The 23,688-nt window shown below is 52.8% G+C and overlaps 10 protein-coding genes across 10 annotated transcripts; 6 read left to right on the top strand and 4 right to left on the bottom strand.

Annotated features, from left to right (window-relative positions):
• Nucleotides 1–127: 127 nt before the first annotated feature.
• On the bottom strand, nucleotides 128–2,502 carry E0L32_010177 (uncharacterized protein; the record flags this gene model as incomplete). The annotated part of the gene is made up of 2 exons (XM_031132767.1): nucleotides 128–1,488; nucleotides 1,551–2,502. The coding sequence occupies 2 exons, from the start codon at nucleotides 2,500–2,502 to the stop codon at nucleotides 128–130; spliced, it is 2,313 nt and encodes a 770-aa protein (XP_030989821.1).
• An 892-nt stretch (nucleotides 2,503–3,394) lies between these two features.
• Nucleotides 3,395–5,216, top strand: E0L32_010176 (uncharacterized protein; the record flags this gene model as incomplete). The annotated part of the gene is made up of 6 exons (XM_031132766.1): nucleotides 3,395–3,467; nucleotides 3,538–4,087; nucleotides 4,160–4,385; nucleotides 4,444–4,647; nucleotides 4,704–4,797; nucleotides 4,855–5,216. 6 exons carry the CDS (start codon nucleotides 3,395–3,397, stop codon nucleotides 5,214–5,216), a joined length of 1,509 nt encoding a protein of 502 aa, XP_030989820.1.
• Nucleotides 5,217–5,883: 667 nt separating this feature from the next.
• Nucleotides 5,884–8,427, top strand: E0L32_010175 (uncharacterized protein; the record flags this gene model as incomplete). The annotated part of the gene is made up of 4 exons (XM_031132765.1): nucleotides 5,884–6,016; nucleotides 6,078–6,383; nucleotides 6,449–7,403; nucleotides 7,455–8,427. 4 exons carry the CDS (start codon nucleotides 5,884–5,886, stop codon nucleotides 8,425–8,427), a joined length of 2,367 nt encoding a protein of 788 aa, XP_030989819.1.
• An 817-nt stretch (nucleotides 8,428–9,244) lies between these two features.
• On the top strand, nucleotides 9,245–11,157 carry E0L32_010174 (uncharacterized protein; the record flags this gene model as incomplete). The annotated part of the gene is made up of 4 exons (XM_031132764.1): nucleotides 9,245–9,279; nucleotides 9,458–10,084; nucleotides 10,139–10,825; nucleotides 10,881–11,157. The coding sequence occupies 4 exons, from the start codon at nucleotides 9,245–9,247 to the stop codon at nucleotides 11,155–11,157; spliced, it is 1,626 nt and encodes a 541-aa protein (XP_030989818.1).
• Nucleotides 11,158–11,439: 282 nt separating this feature from the next.
• Nucleotides 11,440–12,178, bottom strand: E0L32_010173 (uncharacterized protein; the record flags this gene model as incomplete). Its single annotated transcript, XM_031132761.1, has 4 exons — nucleotides 11,440–11,785; nucleotides 11,841–11,850; nucleotides 11,901–11,969; nucleotides 12,028–12,178. 4 exons carry the CDS (start codon nucleotides 12,176–12,178, stop codon nucleotides 11,440–11,442), a joined length of 576 nt encoding a protein of 191 aa, XP_030989817.1.
• Nucleotides 12,179–13,730: 1,552 nt separating this feature from the next.
• Nucleotides 13,731–14,825, top strand: E0L32_010172 (uncharacterized protein; the record flags this gene model as incomplete). The annotated part of the gene is made up of 3 exons (XM_031132760.1): nucleotides 13,731–14,116; nucleotides 14,197–14,524; nucleotides 14,586–14,825. 3 exons carry the CDS (start codon nucleotides 13,731–13,733, stop codon nucleotides 14,823–14,825), a joined length of 954 nt encoding a protein of 317 aa, XP_030989816.1.
• A 2,749-nt stretch (nucleotides 14,826–17,574) lies between these two features.
• On the top strand, nucleotides 17,575–19,329 carry E0L32_010171 (uncharacterized protein; the record flags this gene model as incomplete). The annotated part of the gene is made up of 2 exons (XM_031132759.1): nucleotides 17,575–17,951; nucleotides 18,009–19,329. The coding sequence occupies 2 exons, from the start codon at nucleotides 17,575–17,577 to the stop codon at nucleotides 19,327–19,329; spliced, it is 1,698 nt and encodes a 565-aa protein (XP_030989815.1).
• Nucleotides 19,330–19,589: 260 nt separating this feature from the next.
• On the bottom strand, nucleotides 19,590–19,877 carry E0L32_010170 (uncharacterized protein; the record flags this gene model as incomplete). Its single annotated transcript, XM_031132758.1, has 1 exon — nucleotides 19,590–19,877. One exon carries the CDS (start codon nucleotides 19,875–19,877, stop codon nucleotides 19,590–19,592), a length of 288 nt encoding a protein of 95 aa, XP_030989814.1.
• An 838-nt stretch (nucleotides 19,878–20,715) lies between these two features.
• E0L32_010169 (uncharacterized protein) lies at nucleotides 20,716–21,834 on the top strand (the record flags this gene model as incomplete). The annotated part of the gene is made up of 1 exon (XM_031132757.1): nucleotides 20,716–21,834. The coding sequence occupies one exon, from the start codon at nucleotides 20,716–20,718 to the stop codon at nucleotides 21,832–21,834; it is 1,119 nt and encodes a 372-aa protein (XP_030989813.1).
• Nucleotides 21,835–22,059: 225 nt separating this feature from the next.
• Nucleotides 22,060–22,416, bottom strand: E0L32_010168 (uncharacterized protein; the record flags this gene model as incomplete). The annotated part of the gene is made up of 1 exon (XM_031132756.1): nucleotides 22,060–22,416. One exon carries the CDS (start codon nucleotides 22,414–22,416, stop codon nucleotides 22,060–22,062), a length of 357 nt encoding a protein of 118 aa, XP_030989812.1.
• Nucleotides 22,417–23,688: the final 1,272 nt, after the last annotated feature.

Below are 23,688 nucleotides of genomic sequence, written 5' to 3'. Positions count from 1 at the left end.
TGATCAATCAATACAATATCCCATGATATGTGTGCTATACTCTAGATAGTTATAAACCTAAACGCAGACTTCTCCATATGCTGTGGTAGTGGTGTTCTCACTTTGACCTATTCTTTCATTGATCGTCCTACTCATAAGCCCGAATCTCAAAGATGCCACCATAGACGTTGTTCTCGTCACCGTTGATTTCCAGAATCTCCACTCCGATCGCTGTACTCGATACACGGGGCTCAATGGCGATCTCTCTCCTCGAGACGTGGTTGTCGTTCTCCTTATACAGCTCCACCTCCTCGCCTTCCTTCGATAGGTCCAGCACCCTCCACGACTTGACGCAGAAGGGCATGTCGCGCTCGGGATGGCCACGCAGAACCGACTCGCAGGCGTTGTCAAAGTCGGTGTCGAAGCCCAGAACCATCTTGGACAGGCGCACGGGCTGGTCCCAACGAAGAGTGACCATTTTCCTCTTGCCATCCTTGGCCGGGACCCAGCAATTTGTCCGCTTCGTGGGACGGGCGACACCGTTGCGTATGTTGCCGACGGCCCACGCCTTGATGGGCGGCTCGACACGCAGTGCCAAATTGTGGCCCATTGGCCTGCGGACGGGAGTCCAACGCTCGAAGCCGTCGACGCCAACGTTCTCTGGCGGTACTTGGGTGCATTCATGCTCGACAGTCTCGAGGGCGCTGGTGCGAGTCAGAGTCGTGCAGACCGCCACAGACTCGTTTTGCATGAGGCAGAGGAAGACGTATTGGGTCTGCGGGTTGGAAGCGCCAAGGTCGATGACAAGCTCGTTATCGCCAGGCTGAAGCTCAAACTTATTTTCTCCGAGAATGACCTCCGGAGTGTAGTTGTAGGCTTTCTCTGAGCCACGCAGTTGCACCGTCAAGGTGGTGTTCTCGACGGCCTTGACCGTGATGGTGAACTTGGGAACGGGCCCCTCAGTGAGAGGCAGCATCTGAGCAAGGCTCCTCGTAAGGACCTTGGGGGGACCATTTGCAGGGAGCTCGGAAAGCTCAAACTGAGAAGTAGTTTCAATGGAGCTTGCTTTCTGAACAAGATCCAAGGGGTCTTTGAGCTTGTACCCGGGTATGAATTGGCCAAAGCGCATGAGTTCAAGCTGGAGCATCGACATCTTATCCTTGGCGAGCAGTTGAATGGGGTCGACTGACAGCTTCTTGCAGAGAGCAGCGGCCATGCCCAGAGCATTGGCGTTTGCACCTGAAGTCGCCATAACTCGGGTGGAACCAAACGCAACGTGACTTGCTGAGATGATGCGACCGCCGTACATAAGGTTAGGAATCTCGGCACAAACCATGGTGGAGAAAGGAATCTGGTAAACACCCTTGCTGTGAAGCTGGATACATCCTTCGATCTCTGAGTATACACCATCCGCGGGGTGCAAGTCAATGGACCAACCGCCGAAGGAGACAGCGTCATTGTGGAAGCGCTGCTCAATGATGTCCTGCTGCTTCATGATAGTGGGACCAACTGTAATGACATGTCAGTAGACTTTCGATGTGAACAGTCAATGGACTTTGAGGGGTACATACTGAAGCGCCTGCTCTCACGCTTGCCAGGTATAGTACCAACCCACTCCAACGTCAGATTCTCGGCCTCAGGAAAGCGACCGGAGTTCTTGAAGTAGTCCCAGACCCCGTAGACGACCTTCCAGAGCTCCCACTTGATTTTTTCGGTGTCATGAACAGTATCCATGCGACCACCATACTCGATCCACCACAAGTTGCAGCCCATGTCCTTGGTGTTGAATGTCTTGAAGCGGGGGATCTCGCCTTCGACATCCTGGAGGGCGTAAGAGGGTGCCACGAACTTCACCGGCCGGCCCACATCCTTAGAGTAGAAGTAGATAGAGTGGCCGAGGAGATGTCCATAATCAGAACTCGGTGCGAATTTCTCCTGGAACTCCTCATACTTCTCGGCGCCTATCCTGAACGGAGCACCGGCCAAAAAGGAGAGCACACCGTCTCCAGTGCAATCGATAAACTGGCTTGCCTTGATTGTGTGCATCAGTGATGTTTGAGAGGAGAATGCCTTGACATGGTCGATACGTTCACCCGCCTTTTCACAGGCGATGAGAGCCGTGTTCAGGTAAAGCTGGATGTTGGGCTCCTCGACGACCTTCTCGAGGAGAACGGTATCGAGAATCAGTGGGTTGCCTTCCGGGTTACGGTGGAGGTTCTCGATGAGGATCTCCTCAACAATGCCGCCTTCTCTGGCATATCTGTTGTTGTTGAACATGTGGCTAGTGGCGCCAAGAATCCACAATCGGACCTCAGACGACGCATTGCCGCCCAACACTGGCCGGTCCTGGATAAGAACGACCTTGACACCTTGACGAGCCGCGGTGATGGCCGCGCACACGCCAGACAAGCCGCCTCCACAAACGCATAGCTCTGTCTGAATATCTTCAGCCTGGAACTGTCGTGACTGGACGGCGTCTTCTTTAATCAGCACCGGGTCGTGTATCAACCTTGCAGGAGCCATTGTGAGTGAAAGCACGCTTGGCGGAGGAAATGAGATACAAGGGAGGATGAAGAAAAGGTGGGGGAAACCGCGTGATCAGAAGCTGTCCACGACGACTAGAAGTAATTGCTAGCAAGAAATCGAGAAATGAAGTTTTATGTTGATCAAATACTGTCCTCGCGTGACGACAAACAACGGGGGTGGCGTCGCTAGGGAGGAAGGGGGTGCCGGATCTATCGGGGCAAAGCGTCATGATGGCATGGCCTACGCTTGTGCCATATCATATGGGCTGAACAATGTATCCAAGGATTTGGGAAGACTTCACTTTCACTTGAGCCTTCGCCCGCACAGGAGGCGAAAAACATGGGGCTGTCGGCGGAACTGCCGAAGCAACCTGTCCGTACAATGCTGCATTGCTGTGTGATCCAAGTCTAGTTATGCTTAACCCTCGTGATCCTAAGCCAAAATGAGCATCCCCATCTTGTGGTATGGGGTCGAGTGGGCTCATGATGGGGAAAACATCTGCCCTGGCCGAGGCAAGTTTCCCTTGTCGGGGGTTCCGTCGCCCTATGTTCTCGTCCCTTTCTTGGCCCGGCCTATGGCGGCCCCACTCGCACTCTCCCAACGACTTTGGCTGCTTCCGTGTTCAGGTGGCCCCGCCTCCACAGTAGCGCTGAGGAAAAGCCTGCCCTGAAATCTGGAGCTCCCACGTTCTGGGCACGCGGAACCGCAGCTTCTTCCCCAGTCCCGGTGGCACGAGCGCGTCTCGTCCTCGACTCTCGCGGATCTTAAATACATGACTTGTTCCCCAGAGAACTTGAAGGCATGTCGATCCGGAAGAGTCTCATCTCAAACCACCATCCCCGCCTTACCCCAAGTCTCTTGATCTGTTCAACAAGAGAAGCCCTTCAAGATGGCTGAGGAAATCCACACCCCGGTGAAGACTAAGGATGTCAACTGGTGGCTCATCTATAGTTGCACCGTCAGTAAGTGCAACTGGATCATGTCTTCCTGCTCATTATCATTGTGTTAGCGAGGCTGACCAATGTGTCGCAGTATCTATGGGTGCAATTTTCTGGGGCTACGATATCGGCATCCTGAGTACCATCTTTGTCGCCCCCGGCTTCAAGAAGGCCCTGCACAACCCGAGCTCCGCTGAAACCGGTCTTATCACTGCCATCTTCTCCGCTGGTCAATTCGTTGGCTATGGCTTCCTCGCTGGACCTACCAACAACAGGTTCGGTCGCCGATGGGCTGGCTTCTTGGGTACTATCGTGCTCTTGGTCGGTGCTGCTCTCCAGGCTGGTGCTGTCCACTTGTCCATGATGGTCATCGGCCGTATCATTGCCGGTGTAGGCACTGGTGTCGTCTCCACATCAGTTCCTTTGTACCTCTCTGAGATTGCCCCGGCTAGACTCCGTGGTGCCTATGTCGCTGCCAACCAAGTCGGTATCGTGTTCGGCATTTCCATGGCTTTCTGGGTCGGCTATGGCCTCTCTTTCTGGAATACTGGACGTGGAGTTGATGCCCAGTGGCGTATCTCCATCGCTGTTCAAGCTCTACCCGCGTTCATCTACATGTGTGGTGTCCTGACCCTTCCCGAAAGGTAACTCGAACCTCAAGCAATGGTCCTTGCACTTTAAACGAAGAATACGAAAATACTAACTGCGGTTCATAGCCCCCGCTGGCTTGTTGGTGCAGACAGGATGGAGGACGCAGTTCAGGCACTGGCCAAGCTGCGAGGAACCAACAACATTGAGTCCCTCCAGGCAGAGCTCGACGAGATCCACTCCAACATCCTCTGGCACAAGCAGCACTCCGTCAACTCCGCCAAGGTCTTCTTCACGGACCCTGCTCTGTGGTCTCGCCTCTGGCGCGCATGGGCCTTGTGCTTCCTACAGCAGGTACTTAATTCCACCACCAACTCAGTTCGCTGGTTCAGTAACTAACATCCCACTTCAGATGAGCGGAGCTGCAGGTATTCGATATTATCTACCAACCAACTTCATTGCTGCTGGTACTTCTAAGGAACTCTCTCTGCTTGCGTCTGGCATTGATGGTACAGTGCAAGTAGCTTGTACTGTAGCTGGTGTGTTCCTGATTGACCGTATGGGCCGTCGTCATGCTCTTGGAATTGGTGCTATCATTATGGCATTCTGCCTCATGGTAAGTTTGTTTGACAAATTTCAAGGCAAGGATAATCGCTAACTTGGATGGAACAGATTAATGGTGCTCTCCAGTTGGCATATCCCAACCAGGCGAACTCCTCCGCCAACTACTGCAACATCTTCTTCATCTTCTTCTTCACCGTCGGATGTAAGTAAAGAGACAAGAGTCTCACTCGAGAAATCAAATACTGACAATCAACTACAGACAGTATTGGGTTCGGACCGTGTGCCTGGATCTACGCCTCGGAAATCTTCCCTGCCAACGTACGATCCAAGGGTCTGGGCATCTCAGTTACTGGCACCTCTCTGGGTAGTATCATTGTCGGCCAGGTCTGGCCTGTTGCGGTTGCCAACATTGGACCCAAGACCTACTTCATCTTCATGTCCTTCAACGTCTTCTCGACTTTTCTGGTCTACCTCTGCTACCCCGAGACCAAGCGAAAGACTCTTGAGGAGCTTGATTCGCACTTCGGAAAGCTCAACATCCACTCGGAGGAGGAGGCTACTCCTAAGCAGATGCTAGGCGAGGAGCACGTCGAGGTAAAGGACGTTGTCAAGGCTGCTTAAATGTTGCTGCTGAAACTCTCGACACCTTGCGATCAATGACAGCTATCGCACTGCCCCCTGGCACTCAAGGGTTCATGTTCCAAAAATACCCCATTTGCCGTGAGATGAGCAATTCAAAACATAGCACTTAGAATCTAATACAAGATCTTACTTAACAATAATCTCACCTCACAATGGAAAAGTAAAATTCCGAAGCACCGAGTGCAATGAATTAGATGAAACATAAAGAAAGTCCATTCATATGAGAGCAGGTGTCATGAAGAATAATTAGGGGAAGCTGACAAAGTGCTCTCTGCCTGAGAGCTGGAGATCTCAATCAGAATAGGTGGGTACTGTTAGCGCATCTTCGTGCGAGTCACAGGGCCTCTGGCCTCCAGCCGGCACCTGAGGCGACAAGTAACTGCCCCGCAACTGCCCCATGCCGCCCCCATGCGCTAATGCGGGCGGCGCATGGAAAAACCTCTGACGACTCATGTGGCCCAGTTCAATTGACCTCACATCACATCTTCTGACTTCATCCCTTTCTCCCATGAATCAATCGTGAGACAAGTTCCCGCCACGGACCAAACCAGCGATAAGCCATTGCAGAGCAAATAATCAGGGTCTTGCAATCGACTAATCAGATCTATGCCTTGCAACACACCTTTTGTTTGGACCGCAAACCACCATGTCTGAAGCGGAACGATCTTTCTTTGTTGGTGCTGTCTTGAATCCCCCGAAACCTGGCCCAATTCTCACATTTTCTCAGACCGTCTCTGCTTGCAACAGATGCAGGAAGCGCAAAGCCAAATGTGATACCAGTGAGTTTATAATGAAACTCTTTCTGCTATAGAATTTCATGCTGAGTTGGTCTCACCAAAGGACTGCCTGCGTGCCTGCCATGCCAAAACTCGGGCTCCAAATGTGAGTATACGGAGGCGAGGACGAAAACTACTTTCCCCCGAGACTACATTTGCGATCTCGAGATAGAGGCCGGCAACCTGGAGCACAAGCTTAGGCAACTCCAATCTGCTGCCAAATCGACCAGATCTCATGACAACAATACCTCTCCCCGTGATCTGGATACGCCAACCTCCTCGTCGCGGGGGAATGATGAGGCCCAAGCCCAGGCAGATCTGATCAGACTCGAGTCTGGTGGTGATGCGCACTATCTAGGTGTATCGAGCGGTATGTTGTGAACTCGAATTCATGAGAAAGTTTTGTCCTGCACATGACTGATTCCAGGTGTATAGGTATACATTTGGCACGTTCCGTCTTGGAATCAGCACGGCGCAACAATCCCTCTTTTGACGCGCTCCCTGAGAGGCGCCGGCCAGGCTCTACTACATCGCCATCGCAACAGAATGAACATGCAGCTACCTCAAGCTCGCGTGCTGCCTTCCCCTCGTGCGAGGCCGCTATCAATTTGGTAGAGATCTTCTTCAACCAATATCAGGTGCAGTATCCGATACTGGTCGAAGATCAGTTCATACAGGAAACACAAATCTTCTACAGTACCGGTTGTCTTTCTGGCACATCTCACAACGATATCACCATGAGGTTTATGCTTCAAGTGATCTTCGCCATCGCTCTTCTCAGCCTCTCCAAGGAGAACCCCGAAGCACTCGTCCTTGCCGAGAGCTTCAATACAAATGCAATGGCGGAACTGACCGCCGTCATGCAGCACAAAGGTCCGAGAACACTGCAGTGTCTCCTACTGCTCCTTCTGTATTCGCTATTGAACTCGTCAACGGCGCCCATTTGGTACATTTCCGGGATAGCCATCCGCATGGTCATCGACCTTGGCTTCCAGTCCGAAAGAACCATTCATCTGTCTGGAACTGGCATCGCCAACGAAGATGAGATAGACTTGAAAAGGCGACTGTTTTGGGCGACATATTCTTTTGACAGGACCTTGAGTATCATACTTGGACGCCCTTTCACATTGGAAGACCGAGAGATTGATGTCGAGTACCCCGGCCGATCGTTGCCCCTGAACAAACGCGCATCCATTATCCATTGGATCAAGCTGCAAAGACTCCAAAGTAGGTCGGTTTCATATCTCTATACTGTCAAGCCAGGCCATGAGCACACAGTGGAGCACCAACAATCTGTTTCTGCTTGGATCAGAGACATGGCGAAAAGCCTCGCGACCTGGAAAGACGAAGCTACAGCGCTTGCAGACACAACTATCCATACAGTAGACTGGTACGTAACTTGCTCCGAAGGAGTCCTATCCCACTGCTGACTTTTCTTCAGGTGGCATTATTGGTATCAAAACGCCCTGTTGGTGCTCCACCGACCTTCACCGAATAATCCAACTCTTGACCCAGAAGCTTTCTCGACTTGCTACACAGCAGCGAAAAACATGATCCAGTCATCGTTCATTCGGGTCCACAAAGGGCTGATGGATTTCAGTTGGGTCGACCTTCACTATCAGTTCATGGGTGGCATCACGCTTCTCTTCTTGATATGGAACAGTCCCGACATCCGTCAGCAGGCTCGCTCAGATTGGACGAGCTTCAAGAGTTGCCTTGTGCAATGGGAGGTGGTGCTCGAGGGCATGGTCGTGCGCTGGGACCGCGTCAATAGAGCCAAGGAAGTTCTAGGCAAACTGGCTGATGCAACTGTGGATATCGTGGAAAGAGACATGACGAAGTCATCCAACCTCAGGGGCTCAAGGGAGGCTTCGAGGTTGACTCAAGACCGGGACCATCGGAAGTCTATCATGCAACAGCTTGGCTCACCAAGACTTCAGAATGCCGCGCCAGCACAGGTTGCTCAACCTGTAGAAACCGAAATCACCGCCATCGACATGATGGCGTCGATGCCACAGGCAGCAGCCCCGTCTGACACGGCGGATCAATCACAGGCTTTCTTTAACCCCTCCGCAACTCAGGGTCCTTCATTCGAGCCTTCGCCGGGAGAAATTCTTGAAATGGATCAAACATCAGATTCTCCCTTCTGGGCGCTCGAGACATCACCTTTCGCCCTGCCGCCCGATTTGTCGGCGATGTTCAATGATGAGATGTGGACAAGTTTCGGACCCTACGAGAACACCATGATGCCGGGTAACTTTGGGCGTTTCGAATACTTCCCCGTGCCTGTCCCTGGGGCTGATGTAAACTTTGGGGCGCCGGTCACCGGGGACAATGGCACAAGGAACGCGGCGTGGGCTGACAGTGTACTCAACTTTCACGGGCCATGGGACGACGGGGGGCAGGACACTTAGGTGGGAAAGCAGAGCAGCGGCACCGTTTGGCGGTGCTTCGCTCAAATCCAGCTGCTTCATCCGCTCCGACGGATTTTGACTATGATAGGGAACCTTACTATTCTTTCCATACAACTCACGATGTCAAACTGATGCGACGTTACGGCTGTAACGAGAGCTCTGGATCAGCGTTGCGCGAATAATTTGGCCCCCTCGGCAAGCCGTGTCAATCATGCATGTGCGAGCCCACCGTCCGAGCGATATGGAGGTCCGGACCGTTGGTGAGGGGACGATCCCCAAAGAACATTCGGAGGGGAAATGGCATCACCTACATGTTCATGCCAATTTGAGGACGTTCCCGGTACTGATCTTCCATGCTGCATCTGTAATCTGCAGGAATAGCCGAGACATCATCTCGACCAATGAGTTATCGAGCAGGCGCGAAGGAACTATGGCCAAAAAGCTTGATTTGTGGGAGGCATTTAGCCAGGACCCTCTCGAAACGCGCCGTGATAAATAAGCACTATAGCCAAGACAATGATGCCATATGTGCACCGTCTTTGCACCTTCTGACTTCCGTCATGTCGCATTGTTCAGCTCCATCGACGTCTAGAACGCAGTAGACCGACAACCAAATCGATGAGGCTACCTTGGCGTTTTCAAATTGGGATCGCGACCCTATTGGGAGAGAGTGCTTGGCGAGATTGCCGGGATAGATGTATACGAGGGACACCTGATCATTGGCCGGGGAGAACTCATAAGTCTCGACCAACACGCGTCCGCCAGCAACTCACTTATTGAGCAGTGATCGTCACAAGATACATGTATTACACCAGCCATGCCTCGTATCGTGGGCGTGTCACCACAGGCCCGGTCCTCGCTACCGGCTATATGCATATCGGTGACTGTGTTCGATCTATCATTCTATCATTCTATCACTCGAAATATGCAGACGGCCCTCTCGTCGGAAAAGTGTGCTCTGGCGTCTTTTCGGAACATGCTGGTTGAAATGGGGACGTGTATAAGTGATAGATAAGCTACCCTAGCCCAGCACACATCCAAGAGCAACGTCCATCATCAAATCTTACACCGGTATCACAAGTATCCTCACCACTCCAGGGTCTATTGTCATTGGGTCTGAATCTCGAAAGATGCAGCAAAAGAAGGTCCTTCTTCTCACCAACTCCGAATTCGGGCAGGCCAACGTCTTCCTCGCTACGAGCCAGGCTCTTGTCGAGGCCAGCGAAGATGTCGAGGTGCATTTTGCATCCTTCGGTCTGATGGAGGAGCCCGTGGCCAAGCTGCAATCTCCCAGGATAGTCTTCCATCCTATTGAGGAGATTGACATGGAGGCAGCGTGGATGAGGCCCGAAGTGGGCAAAGACAGGCCAAAGGGCACGGGGAGACGGACATTCCTAAACGCACCAGCCATGCTACGCTTCTTACTCAGGGTCATGCTTCCGTGGTCGGGCCCCGAGTTCGTAGCCATCTACCAAAGAGTGACCCAGATCATCAATAACGTGAAACCGGATGTTGTCGCTGTTGATCCGATGTTCTCCCCTGGCATGACGGCATGCCATCAACTTGGCGTCAATTTTGTGGTCTTGTCGCCCAATACGATCAAGGACTTTTCATTGCCGCTACAGCCCTATGGGGAGGCTATCTGGCGTTATCCTTGGTGAGTTCAACGCGAAACTTATGCTAAAAGCTTAAGACTGAATCTCTTTTGAAGTGTGGGCTCAGGGTTATGCTTTCCGATACCGTGGCATCTCGTGCCGTTCAACATATACTTGGTGCTAGTAGCTATCGTTGTTGGCTTGCTCGACCAGAACAGGAAGAGTGTCCAGCGCTATCTACGGGAGAACACAGATGCCAAACGAATGATTAGTATCGGCGACTTGGCCTTGAACCCTAGGCTGGTCAGGAAGTCCTTGGTAGCCAACTTCCCAGAGCTTGAATACCCACTACGAGTCATTCCGGAAAACATCGTGGCATGTGGCCCAATGACAAGGCCACCCAGACATGTCGAAGAGGTGGACGCGGAGCTCGCTGGCTGGCTGTCGAGAGGGCATACGATCTATGTTAACCTGGGCACGCACGTGCAGATGCACGAAGAGGGAGCGGTGCAAATGGCTATGGCGTTCCGTGTTATTCTGGACCACGCAAGATCTCCTGCTGGGGCGGCAGCCAAGATGGAAGACTTGCAGATTCTGTGGAAGATGGTTCCGAACACACATTTTGGTGGTGATTGGTCCGTCTACGACCCCAAGTCCAGGGTTCACCAGATCCTGGGCAAGTACCTTGACCTCGACGTGGTCCGAGTTGTGGAATGGATCAAGCCGGATCCCCTGGCAGTCCTCAGGAGCTCGGTGCTGGCCGTCCACCATGGTGGTGCAAACTCATTCTTGGAAGCCGCAAGGTTTGTGTTGTGATTCCAGCCAAGACATGGTGCTGAGTGACTAATCCCAATGTAGTGCTGGCGCTCCTCAGGTTGTCCTCCCGGTCTGGATCGACACGTATGATTTTGCCAATCGAGCTGAAATCGTCGGCATCGGGCTATGGGGAAATAAGAAAGCAAGGCCATTCTGTGCAGCTGTTGAGTTCGCTCCGGTGCTAGTGGAGGCGCTCTTCGGCGAACGGGCAACTCCGATGAAGATCAAGGCAAAAGAGATTGCCAAGCTCTGCAAAGAAAGGGGTAATGGCGCCGTGGTCGCTGCCAATACGATACTGAATGAGATTCACGCGGAGTAAGGTTCATTGAATCACGATTTCATACATTATACCTTGGAGGGACGGATGATAATTTGGATGATGTCTTCCAGCTTGCGGACTTTATAAGATTAACAATAGACCCAATAGCTTGTTTCCAACTATAATGTCACATTCATACCTTTTGATGGGTCTTTCAACGCACACGAGTTGCTATTCTCAAGGGAGCAATCAGATGAAGATTCCTGGGAAAGGATGGCATCTGTCTCAAAAGGAGCCGAATTTGTACTCCGTACCCTCCTCAATGATGTGACCCCGAAAAGTCTATCCCGAGACAGTGAAGTAGTTGCCGGCCACGGGAGCCTTGAGAGCGGCGGCTTCAATGAAAGTTGTGACATTGAAGCCGATCTTCTGCCGGATCTGCGACTTCTGGCTCTCCGGTACGGCAAACCCTTCCGGCTGCTCAAAGAGCAGCGTCACATAACGGTGGGGATGTGGCGGCGTTTCCGCAGGCGGTGCTGGACCGATGTACGCGACAGGAGTCTTCGCAGTCGAGGCCAATGTCTGGACTCCGGCAGCTGAAGTCTGCCCATCCGGCTTGAAGTCTTGAACCATCGCATGTAGGTTCGTTCGGCGAGGACCTGAGCTCGGATTCGTAAAGGAGGCCGGCCTACATATAAGTCAAAATAATCGCCAGTATCATTCTGCAGCTTGTGGCCGCTTACACGTCCAAGTCTAATGAACTGGTCAGTAGCCTAAACATCCGAGGTGTGACGATAACTAACCTATCATCATGAACAGATATGTTCCTGTAAGAGTTTCATTGGTCCCGATGATAGGTTGTTTCGCAGTTTCTGATAAGAGGCAGCGTAAGGCGCTTGAACCAACCATCCAAGGGGAGCCCAGTCCTACCAGCTTTGGTCAAAGACATCCCCGGGGGCGAGACAGCTTTGGTGCCAAAAAGCACATCTAGCTGTGATGATACGCTCGGCACGAAACCCTCGGGGGTTTGAGCGCGCGCAAAGCTCAGGAGAGCCAGCGCCACGATGATCTTTGTCAGCATCCTGATGATTTCCGCTTACGGTCGATTGCTTCACTTCGATTGAAATTTCAACCAAGCCCTTAACCCTCTGGAGGGGATTGCTCGCGTTATATAGGAGCCGATGTAGGTAGGTTGGGCTTGATAATAACCATGGCGCCAATAGCTTGATATTATGCAGCCCATGAGATCTCGACTCTTGCATCTGAGTTATGAAGGCTAAATCAGGCGCCAAGAGGTAATGGACGGCAATTGATCATCTCATCGCCAATCAACCGCCTTGGCAATCTGCATTTGAAGTGTCCGATCCAGCGAACAGCGCCTCGCTTGCTGAAATTAAGCATGATGAGCACTGATGGCAATCTGAAAGGTAGCATAGTGTTTACGGCAATGAAAGACAGAGGACCGCCAAGTCTCCATATGGCCGCAAAAGAACTACTACCATTACAGCATCAACTTCCCCTCTAATAATCATTGATATGGGTGTCCAATAATGATCAAGAAAGGTTTCCTTGGCCAAGAGACAGCGACCCAATTGAGGACCCACCGGCATTTCTACACCGCATCGGTTAACGAAGATCGGTTGTCCATGCCGTGGGATGTACTGAAGTTGGCGATGACACTTCTCGGCGATCACCTACCTACTTCTGGACCAGGACCTCTGACCACATCAATAGGTAACCCAAGATTGCAAATAACTCTGCCCTGCGGTGGTGCCCACTTTCTCCAGTGCGTGACAGAGTCAAGCAAAGGCTAGCGACATTCTTCTCATGCTGTAAGCATCAGTCAGGATAAACCCATGTCTTCTTGGGCAATCCATCCTTGCTACATGCATCTCCGCTTCGGGTAGTGCCCCCTGGCACATGTAGGGCTGGCTTAGGTTCGCGCATTGCAGCGAGCCATCGTCATGGGCGCTCAGTAATCCGTGTCTTAAAAATAAGCATCAGATTCAGCTCGCAATATGTTTCCCCTTTTAACTTGGTTTACAGAAGGTGAACTAAGGGTTGAGCCCTTGTCGTTGACATGCGGGGATAACTCATTGACCAGGGTTGTATGGCATGCTCTCTCTGATGGTGGGGGAAGAGTGACAAGACGAGCCCCGTAAGCGCCCGAAGGTAACTATTCTTAGTTGGGAGTAACTCCGACAAGCACTTCCCTGCGCCAAGCATAACTGTCTGCAGAATATAAGGCACAGTTAGAAGCCAAACCCTGCTCTATGGCTTCGGGACCGAAAGGGGCTCTCTGAAGAAGCCCATCTGGTTTCTCGGCTGGGGCGCTTGGAAGCAGCCATGACACCGGCTAGACAGCTTACGCTAACTTGTCTGGAACCAGGTATCTGGATCAGCAACACCGCTGAGTTGACCGCTGGGACTTTAAATAGATAAGTCGACAGGTCGCCAAGTAGCCTGTCGCTTACCTCTTCTATTGATGGAAGCTTCCGCCCGCAATCTTTTGCGGGATGCGGGATGTCGATATATTTTCCCTTATCAATTGGCTCCGTGAAGATCTCTTCCGCAAATGTTGAGATGAGCCGCTTCAATTTCAGAGACAAGACCGGCTGACAACGTCTCCCGCCATGATCTACGACTGCCTCATCATTGGGGGCGGACCGGCAGGCCTAGCCGTAGCCCTGAACTTGGCTCGACTACTGCATACGGCAGCTGTCTTTGATTCGCAGGTTTACCGCAATGACGGAGCGGCACTAATCCACAACGTGCTTGGGTTCGACCACTTAGATGCCAGGGCATTCCGGTCCAAAGCCAAGAGCGACATTGCGAAATACAACACGATCGACTTCAAAGACGTCTGTATCACTACAGCTCGAAAGCTGAAGTCAGGGCTGTTCGAAGTGAAAGATGACCGGGGTCAAGTTTATACTGGCAGAAAACTGGTCCTCTGCATTGGAGTTCGCGATGTCATGTTTGACATTCCTGGCTTTGACGAATGCTGGGCGAAAGGAATGTGAGTTGCTCTATCCGCTCTCTTCCAGGTGACGATGCTTCCAACATGTGTCTTTGTGTCTAATTACACCTTCGCCCAAGTTATAATTGTCTTTTCTGCCATGCTTTCGAGTCTCGAGGAGCTGCCTCGGTGGGAGTCATTGCTATGGGGCCTTGCACAGATCCTGCGATGGCGTTACATGTTGGGCGCATGGCTCTGCAATTTGGAAAGAAGCTCACCCTGTACACAAACGGGCGCGATGACATCGCCCAGGATATTCTTGCCCATGTGGCCTCTGACAAGGATATAGAGGTCGACTTGCGACAGATTAGCCAGCTGCGCATGACATCTGCCGACAAGTCTGCTGTCACGGTCACGTTTTCCGATGATACCGAGAGAACAGAGGGCTTTTTTGTCAGCTCGAACACGGTTAGTAACTGCTGCCTTCACTCACAACGGAGAGCCCTGCGACTCACGCATCGTTTGACAGGTTGAGATCAATGGATGCTTCGTCCAGCAGCTGGGCCTGGAGCTTTGCCCCTCGGGGGAGATAAGGACCCGTCCGCCGCTCCTTGAGACCAGCGTTCCTGGTGTGTTTGCCGCCGGGGATTGCGCAACGACTCTTCGGGCTATACCTCAAGCTGCAGCACACGGGGCCCTCGTTGCCGTAGCCATTGCGCATCAACTTCAGGCTGAGAAAAGAGCCCGAAGTAACGGAGAAGAAATTTGAAGGTCCCAGAAGGGTTGCATGACTAGTCTTCATCCCAGGGATAACGAAGAAAGGGGACTTCTCCTAGGCTCGTAGACCACAGATGAAATTATCCGGCAACGACGGTTCTGGTAAACATCTTAGCGGCCGGAGGATCACGCAGTGCCATACCTCTGCATGCAGCCGCACAAGAAGGATGGCTCTAACTAGCGGAAGGATCCGGAAGAGAAGGGTAGATGCGTTGAGCATGTCCACATCAAGGGGAATCGTTGATGGGGGGGTTGGAAAATGTTGTATGTGACCTTACATATGTAAAACCTGACTCAACATCAGGACAAGCGAGGTCCTGAATGGAAGCATTGCATCAAAAGACTGCACATGAAGGGATTTGGTCAAATTGGAAAAGATTCTCGTATCTCATTAATCGTACTATCAACAAACCCTGGCTTGACTTGTATGTCACATGTGACGACCGAGTCAATTATCATCATTTTGTAGCACAAATCACCATTGCCTTTGCTACTGGGAATTCACATTCTCGTGTTTCGATGGCGAGCCACCTAGTATGTTCCTCACACTATCCATGATCTTATTAGATCGTTTGATGTGGCCACTCTCACTCGAATCGGTGCTGCCATCGCTGGCCCGACGATATTGTTGACTGTGCGGATGATGCTTGAATATGGTTGCCTCGCTGATGTTCCCTGGCCGTTGATGGTACATGGTCAAACGATGTCACTGCAAGAAAGAGAAAGGCCCACGTACTGATGTTTCCAGCGCCACCTATGCCGAACGACCGCCGGCGTGCTTTCCAGGCCTCGTCTAGCTCCTTCTCTGATTTCATTGATGTACTTATTAGATGTTCTGAAGAAGACGTTGTGGCCAGTGGAGTGGAACGAGGTCCATGAAGATTGTGGAAAGCGACCAGAACAGGGCAATTGTATCCCATCCGGCAGCTTTATTTTATGTCTATTTCCATCTGTCCTATCGCGAGAATAACAGAAGCCTTTCTCACACCACGGGCAGTAAGCCACGTCCCTAACAGCTGATGATAACAGCACGCTTCTCCATTGGCTTTGAGGCTCTACACCCCACACACCGGGGTTGGATGGGGGTCTTAAGTGGCGTCATCTCCCCAAAGCTTGATCCTTTTGCCGGCGTGATCGGCCGTGGCCGAGATAGCGGGTCGAGCTTTGACTGGCTGCCCACAAAGGTAGCCCGAGACGCCGCCGTGGCACGAGCGTGGGTGCCAGTGTAGCTTATGACGCGCCGTAAAGGTCTCTGGAGAGTCTGGAGATGAGTAGATGGGGGCCTAGGCGTCAAGATCTTGACGCCAAAGTACCCCGGGCATCCGAACCCCTTCATTTACCTACTCCGTATGAGACTCTTTATTTCATGGAAGATGTGCAGCAAAAGACTGTCGTACGGCAAGGGAGGATGATGCGGCCATTGCAGGGGCCCGACCGGCAGTGCGGATTCTAGTCTACGCGAGGACCAACCCGCCAATTTAACAGCATCTGGGTTGTCTTACTTCCCGTTTCGCCATTATCGTTGACCACGATCACGACGAAACCCCGACCGCTTCTGGTCAGCCAGCGTACTGCCACTGCCCCAGTCACCAAGAAGCAAGCATACTGAGCCGAACACGGAGTAGAACGAGCACGACAAAGCCCCTCAGGAACCAGCCGCAGCTCCTGCCTCATGGCCAAAAAACAAAACTGCGGCACAAGGCGCGTCGGCAACAGCAAAAAGCCCTCCAATTCGAAAACAATACTTGAACCGTGCCAGTCACCTGCTCCTCGGCCTCTCGATGACGGCACTACTTGCACCGTGTGTCGGATCCCTGATGGAACCACATGAGGACAAATTGGCACGACAGAGCAAAGCGCCGTGGAGGCTTGCGCAAAACATTGAAAGCCCTGTTGCTCAGCGACGACGTGACGGGTATGAAGGTGCGCAAGAGCATCTATGACCGGAAGACTAGACTGTATCTTCCCCAAGGCCCTCATCCACAGAGTGCAGTAGAAGAGGCAGATAGCGACAGGCTTAATGGCCACTGGTACAATCAATTCGTGGACGTGGTGAACTCTGGCCAATGACTTCTGTATCCCAACGAGCTTCCAGCGGTGCTGGACGAAAAGACCAGCACAGAAGAGCACCACCCCCCCCAAAAGCCCTCATAAAAGCTCTGATCCGCAAGCGTCCCAAGACTAGACAAAGAACGGAAGGTTGATAGCTCAGTCACATTCAACCCCCCTGGCAGCGCTGCTTGCGAGCACGCGAGCTCAAATGATGTGACCGGCTGAAATCTTTCCCCGCATCGAAATGCACTAAAGGCAGCACTTCCCGGGCCCAACAGACTCGACGCGCGCGATGATCGCTGATCGCTAAACCATCACCAGCTCCACGACCTGCCCCGGTATCCAAACTGGGCAGCTGGTCAAGCAGAAAAGCTTGAATCAACGATAGCTAGATCCAGCCCTCCAGCCGCATCACTGCGGGGTCTACCGTAGATATGACGAATTCGGGGACATTGATTGCTTGACCAGCGACCAGGTAACTAAACAGACTAGAGATGGCTAAACAGACGCACACTCAAGTACTGGGCGCTTCCCGCCTGGTGCTACAGTCATGGAAGATAGCGAAATAGATGTGCAAAACACGTGTTTGACAGACATCAAACAGATCCTCTGTCCCTCAGCCATCAATCCAGCTCTTGAACATTTGGCCCATAAACTGGTCCGCTTACTGACCAGCACTGTCGCAGTCAATGCCTCGCCTACGCGCTGTTCTCTCGCTGTTTCTGCTGCTGGGTCGATTCGTGAACGCAGCGCCTACCGGAAATGGCTGCGCCGACCCCGACACGAAGTTGGGCGCCGTCGCCTCCGAAAGCAGTGTTTGCAGCAAGATTGGCACCCGGCTCTTGAAAGAGGGCGGCAATGCGGTCGATGCGTTGGTCGGGACTGTCTTTTGCATCGGCGTCGTCGGCATGTATCACTCGGGCATCGGCGGCGGCGGGTTCTTGATCTTGCGAACGAGCAACGGGAGTTACGAGTACGTTGATTTCCGCGAGACGGCCCCAGCCGCTGCTTTCGAGGATATGTACAAGAACAACACCGACGCGAGTCTGTACGGCGGGCTGGCCAGGTAAGCAGTGTTTGTCCTTCTGACTGCTCCCAATGGCCGATATCTGACAGCCGGTAGCGGCGTGCCCGGCGAGCTTCGAGGCATGGAATACGTGCACAAAAAGTACGGCAAGCTCCCGTGGAAGCGCGTCGTGAAGCCCGCAGTCCGGGTTGCTAGGTACGGCTTCAACGTCACTGCCGACTTGGTCCGCTACATGGACTCGGTCACCCCCAATGGCAAATTCCTGACGGACAGCCCAACATGGGCCATTGATTTCGCGCCCAACGGCACCCGCGTTCAAAAGGGCCAGATCATGACCCGCAGGCGATATGCTGATACCCTAGAGGCCGTCGCTGAGGGCGGCGCCGACGTCTTCTACACCGGAGCCATTGCCAATGCCACCATCGCTGCACTCAGAGCCGCCAACGGCACCATGACGCTCGAGGACCTGCGCAATTACACGGTCGCCATCCGGAAGCCGGCGTTCGCCACGTACCGCGGGTTTAAACTGCACAGCTGCAGCGCACCAGCCAGTGGCGTCGTCGCCCTGTCTGCCCTGAAGACAGTCGAGGGCTATTCTGGTTTTGGCGACCCGGCCAGTGTCAACCTCACAACGCACCGTCTCGACGAAGCTATCCGCTTTGCGTACGGAGAACGCACAAACATGGGCGACCCTTCTTTTGTGGAAGGGCTCTCCGCCTACGAAGACTCCATCCTGTCCGACGCCGCAGCCAAGGAGATTCGCTCCAAAATTTCCGATACCGAGACGCACAACGTGTCGTACTACGACCCCTCCGGGCTCGAGTCGCTCGAGACACCCGGCACGTCGCACGTCGTCACCGCAGACGCCAGCGGCATGGCGGTCTCTCTGACGACAACGGTCAACCTGCTCTTCGGCTCCCAGCTCATGGTGCCCGAAACGGGCGTCATCATGAACAACGAGATGAACGACTTCAGCATCCCGGGTTCGAGCAACGCCTTCGGCTACGTTCCGAGCCCCGCCAACTTTATCCGCCCAGGCAAGCGCCCGTTGTCGTCCATCTCGCCCACCATCGTCGAGACGTCAGACGGCAAGCTCTATCTGGTCGTCGGCGCGGCGGGAGGTAGCCGCATCATCACGGCGACTATCCAGAACATTCACCACGTGCTAGACCAAGAAATGAACATTCTCGATGCTCTCAAGCAGCCGCGCTTCCACGACCAACTGGTGCCAAGCCAAATCTCATTCGAGTACGCATACGATAACTCGACGGTTGCTTTCCTGAAGAATATCGGTCACAATGTCACATGGGTAGCTCCGGGGCAGAGCAGTGCTCAGGGCTTACGGTTGCTGTCGAATGGAACTTTCGAGGCGGCTGGTGAGCCGCGACAAGCTGCCTCTGGTGGGTTTGCGGTTTGAGTTTGACAGTTTTAGAGAACACCTCATGACACTCTACTAGAGGGCCGTAAATTGAAAATGGGTTCAGTAATTACTACTTAATGAAAGTGTAGAAGGCAAGCATGGCGGTGAAAAGCCATCCCGACATGATGTAACTGAAAAGCGAATCCGTAAGGCAAATGTAGCCTCCTTCGAAGAATACAGCCTTCGACTAGTTCTTCTTCTTACACGCTATTCATTCGTGCATAAACCCACCATAGGGTTACCGAGGTGGTGATATATTAACCGCAAGCGTGAAAGCAACTGCAGCTATCGCGGCACTTCTTATCCTTGCTGTCAATAGTGCCGTCGCTCTTGCAAAAGGTACTGCTGTCTTTGCAAGCATCGTCGCAATACAGCGACCAGAAGCAAATGGCTGGTGTAGCAGGGGCAGGGACTGGTGGCGCTGGGGCTGGCTGTGCCATATCGTCGATGATCTTCAAGATCGGTGCACTGATCTTTGAGCCCTCGGGTAGCACTAGGGCTGTTGCAGCGGTGGCAACGAGGATTAGGTTGAGGACGTGGTGCATATTGGACTGTGTAATAATCAGAGACTTGCTAGATTTGGTGAAGGTTTGGTATCGTACTTTTGTCTCGATTTACCAAGGAGAGAGAATGGTTTGGGTCTGGAAGGCCAGTAAGCAAGCTTGCTCACATATTCCTCACGGTCTCCCAAACCGTTCATATCTCTTGTTTATATAGATTGATATTGCACCTTTAACGAGTTGATTATGGAGATACTTCACTTGTATTGGATTCATCACCTAAAGCTTGTACCACTACCGTATCTTGAAAGGGAGCTTTTCGCGGTCCGGTGTTGAAAGGAACATCATTTTTGAAACCAACGACAGCACCGGTAAGCACAGATCAACCAAGCAAATTGCTTTCTCCGTCAACTCAAAGCCGTTTCACATCACCCGCGTGCAACAGTGTAGACAAAGGTGCGGCCTTTCAGATCATGATCATCAGTGTTGATCAACTAACAACCTACTCTGGGGATGTCACATCTTTCTTCCTTTAAGGCCAGGTATCATGAAAAAATACGAGTTTCTCGTGACTGCTTGCTTTGTAAAAGGTTGCTGTTAATCGAGTGAGGTTTGAGACCGTTTGGAAAGTCGTTGTGATGTCACCTGATGCCACCCGCTTAGTCCAATCGTCATCGGCGTGAAGATGCCGAAATAGTCCCCCTCCCATCTTCATCCATCAAAGAAAGCCTGCATTCTTTGAATCCCCTATTCATATCTCAGAACGGACCCATCAGCTGAACGGTTTCTACAACACAAAACCGGATTGGCCTTTCTCACAGAAGATATGAACAAAGAAACCCCTTGAAACTTGGACCGCCGCCCCTAGACTGATTCTCCAAAAATGTCACCAGCAAACGACATCCCCGACCAGATGCAGGCGGTGCAGGTAGTAGAGTACAAGCAGCCCTACCAAATCAACACGGTCCCCGTCCCGCGCCCAGAGTCCCTCGCCCCGCACGAGCTGCTGGTCAAGGTCGCCGTCGCCTCCTACTGCCACACAGACAGCATGGTGCGCAACGGCGTCTTCGGCACCGCCCTGCCCTGCACCGCCTCGCACGAGGGCAGCGGCACCGTGGTTGCCTCGGGGCCCGCCGCCGCCGCGGGGCACATCGGCGTGGGTGACCGCGTCATGGTCGGCCTGCCGCGCAGCCCCTGCGGCGAGTGCGACGACTGCGCGGGGCCGGAGGAGTCGTGGAGGCAGTACTGCACGCACCTGACGCGGGGCCACGTGGGCGTGCACATCGACGGGTGCATGGCCCAGTACGTCGTCGCCGACGCGCGGCACACGACGCCGCTCCCGGCCGCGGTCTCGATGCTCGACGCGGCGCCGCTCGCGTGCGCGGGGCGGACAGTCTGGCGCGGCGTGGAGCAGGCCGGGCTCCGCGCGGGCGAGACGCTGGCGATTGTGGGATCGGGCGGTGGGCTGGGTCATCTGGGGATCGCGTTTGCCAAGAAGAAGGGCTTGCGTGTTGTTGGTATCGACGCGAGGGACGAAGGCCTCGCAGTAAGCCACGAGTGCGGAGCCGACCTGGTCGTCGATGCACGCAAGGGCAAAGAGGCGGCAGTCAAGGAAGTGCAAGAGGCGACAGATGGGCGAGGAGCGGATGCAACCCTGGTGCTGTCCGAGGCTGATACAGCAGCGGCTCTCGGCTGTGCTGTGACCAAAATGCATGGCTTGTTGGTGCAGATCGCGCAGCCAGCAGAAGTCAAGATTCCCTTTCAGGAGCTTATCTTTCGAGATATCCGCGTCAGGGGCTCTGTGCTCGCCTCCCCAGCAGAGAGCCAAAGAATGGTAGACTTTGTAGCCGAGCATGGGATCAGAACGACGAAGAAGGTCTTTCGCGGTTTGAACAGGATTCACGATCTCATATATGAGGTCCAAGGCGGAAAAGTGAAAGGCAAGGTCATTATAGTCGTTGATCAAGCTCAGATCGACAAGGAGAAGAATCTTAAGGGATAGGATAGTGTTACTTGGATAGCAATAATACAGGACTGCTGTCCTGAGGAGTCTCTGCGATTGCTAATGACTACTTTCAGCCCCATTGACCCTTCCTAAGTTTCGTTTTCGTCCTTTCCAGCCTCGTTCATCAGACCCTGTCATCGTGATGGAACGCCAATACATGCAGATCTTCGTCATCTCCACTTGTGCACCTTATCCATGCTTGGCTTTGTGATATTGTCGGTGCTAAGCTCCACCAGACTCGGTTCCCGGCTGCTTCGCATCATGGTGATGTTGTTCTCCGGATGGCCCTCGCTTGGTCGGTGTGGAGTCATGACTGCTGGCTACTCTCGTGTCCTTGGGATCCGCTTGCGGACCGCCTGTCCGAGAAGAAGCTCCTCCTGATCCGGCCGCGGCCTGCAAGGCCCCGGAGAGGCCTGGTCCGGATTGCTTTGGCTGTCCAGACTCAGCCGGTCTCTTGTCGGCTACCTGTTGCGCCGGGTCTACATTGGCTACGGGCCGCGACCGACCACGAAAGTAGATGGTGCCACCGAGGACGGTAGCTGCTGCGATAGCTGGTGCAGTATACCGTGATCCAGACATTGTGTGGTGGTAATTCTTTGGAAGCGGTTCCTTAATCGCGGTCTGATAGCAGAAACACTGATCTCGACTCTGAAATGCGTAGGTCTAGGAATAATATTGGGTTGTGGAGTTGAATGCAGAGCATACGAAGCAGGACATTAACTACCTACTAAAGATTCATGAGTGTGAGGCCAGCGGTTTGTTAAGCTTTGTGGAAGCTACGGCCTTCAGTGACACTTGGATGACGATGGGTCCATTTTATGATGACATCTACACTGGAAAGTGCCATCATAGATGGCCGACTCATTTGGACCTGCGCCATGGGTACCTCAACTCCGAACATTCTTCTGGCTCCTCGCGAGTGATGAATCTTCCACTCAGACGGTTCATGTGCATTAATTAAGACTGGTGCTTTTTTATGCCAGTCCTGTATAATTGCCGCAAACTTGGTCGTGCAGGTAGGGCAGCTTTTGTTAGCCCTGTTTAATCGTTCAAAGCGGTGGTGGAGGTTCTAACAGGTCGTTGACGTCAGAACCGCAGGCACCATAACGGTTCGTCCAGAGTCAGCCCTGGGGCACACCACTGTTTTGCCCATCATTCAAGCCATCAGCTGATGATCTATGACAGGAAGTAAGCTCCAGCCACGCCAGTCTGACTTAATATGTAAATGAACCCTTCAAAGAAGTAGTTCGGTTGGGTGTTAATCGTTTAGGCCATTAGTCAGAAATGGAGCTGAGAAGGCACAACATGATAGATATCTATTTAGACAATGTGGGAAACCTTCCCGATACACAAATATCGAAATACAGCTTGCATAGATATATACAGATATGGAAATAGTAACGCCATGGGACAGGAGTGGCAGGTTATGGCACGAGCAGGAGCTGTCATCCGTTCCTGTACCACGATGATACAAAGAGAGAACCGATGAACTAATGCAGTGGCTCGCGATGCAGCCATCCGGTAAAGGGCGTATCTCCACGGAGTGTGTCCGCAAGAGGGAAAACCGCATGCCTATCTTGGTGGGAAAGAAGACCTGTCTGCCGCTCATGAGCAGGGAAAGCAAAGTTGCGGTCATGTAATTTGGGATTGGATTTACAAGTCTGAGTTGCAGCGTATGTGATGCACATTGGCGAACGTTTCGCAGAAAAGCATGTTCCTCAAATATATAAAAGTTACGCAGAGATCAAGGGCACCATTGAATACAAGTCTTTGAAATTATCACTATGATTACTACCCGATCGACCTCTGAAGGTTCCGCATGGGCGGTCGGACTACTTCCAGCAAGTAAAG

The sequence above is a fragment of the Thyridium curvatum genome (assembly GCF_004353045.1).
Source record: "Thyridium curvatum strain D216 chromosome Unknown NODE_80_length_188492_cov_79.389520, whole genome shotgun sequence".
In the NCBI taxonomy this organism is placed as follows: domain Eukaryota; kingdom Fungi; phylum Ascomycota; class Sordariomycetes; order Thyridiales; family Thyridiaceae; genus Thyridium; species Thyridium curvatum.
Note: the sequence above shows the minus strand (reverse complement) of the source record. Positions and strands in the feature narration are given on the sequence as shown.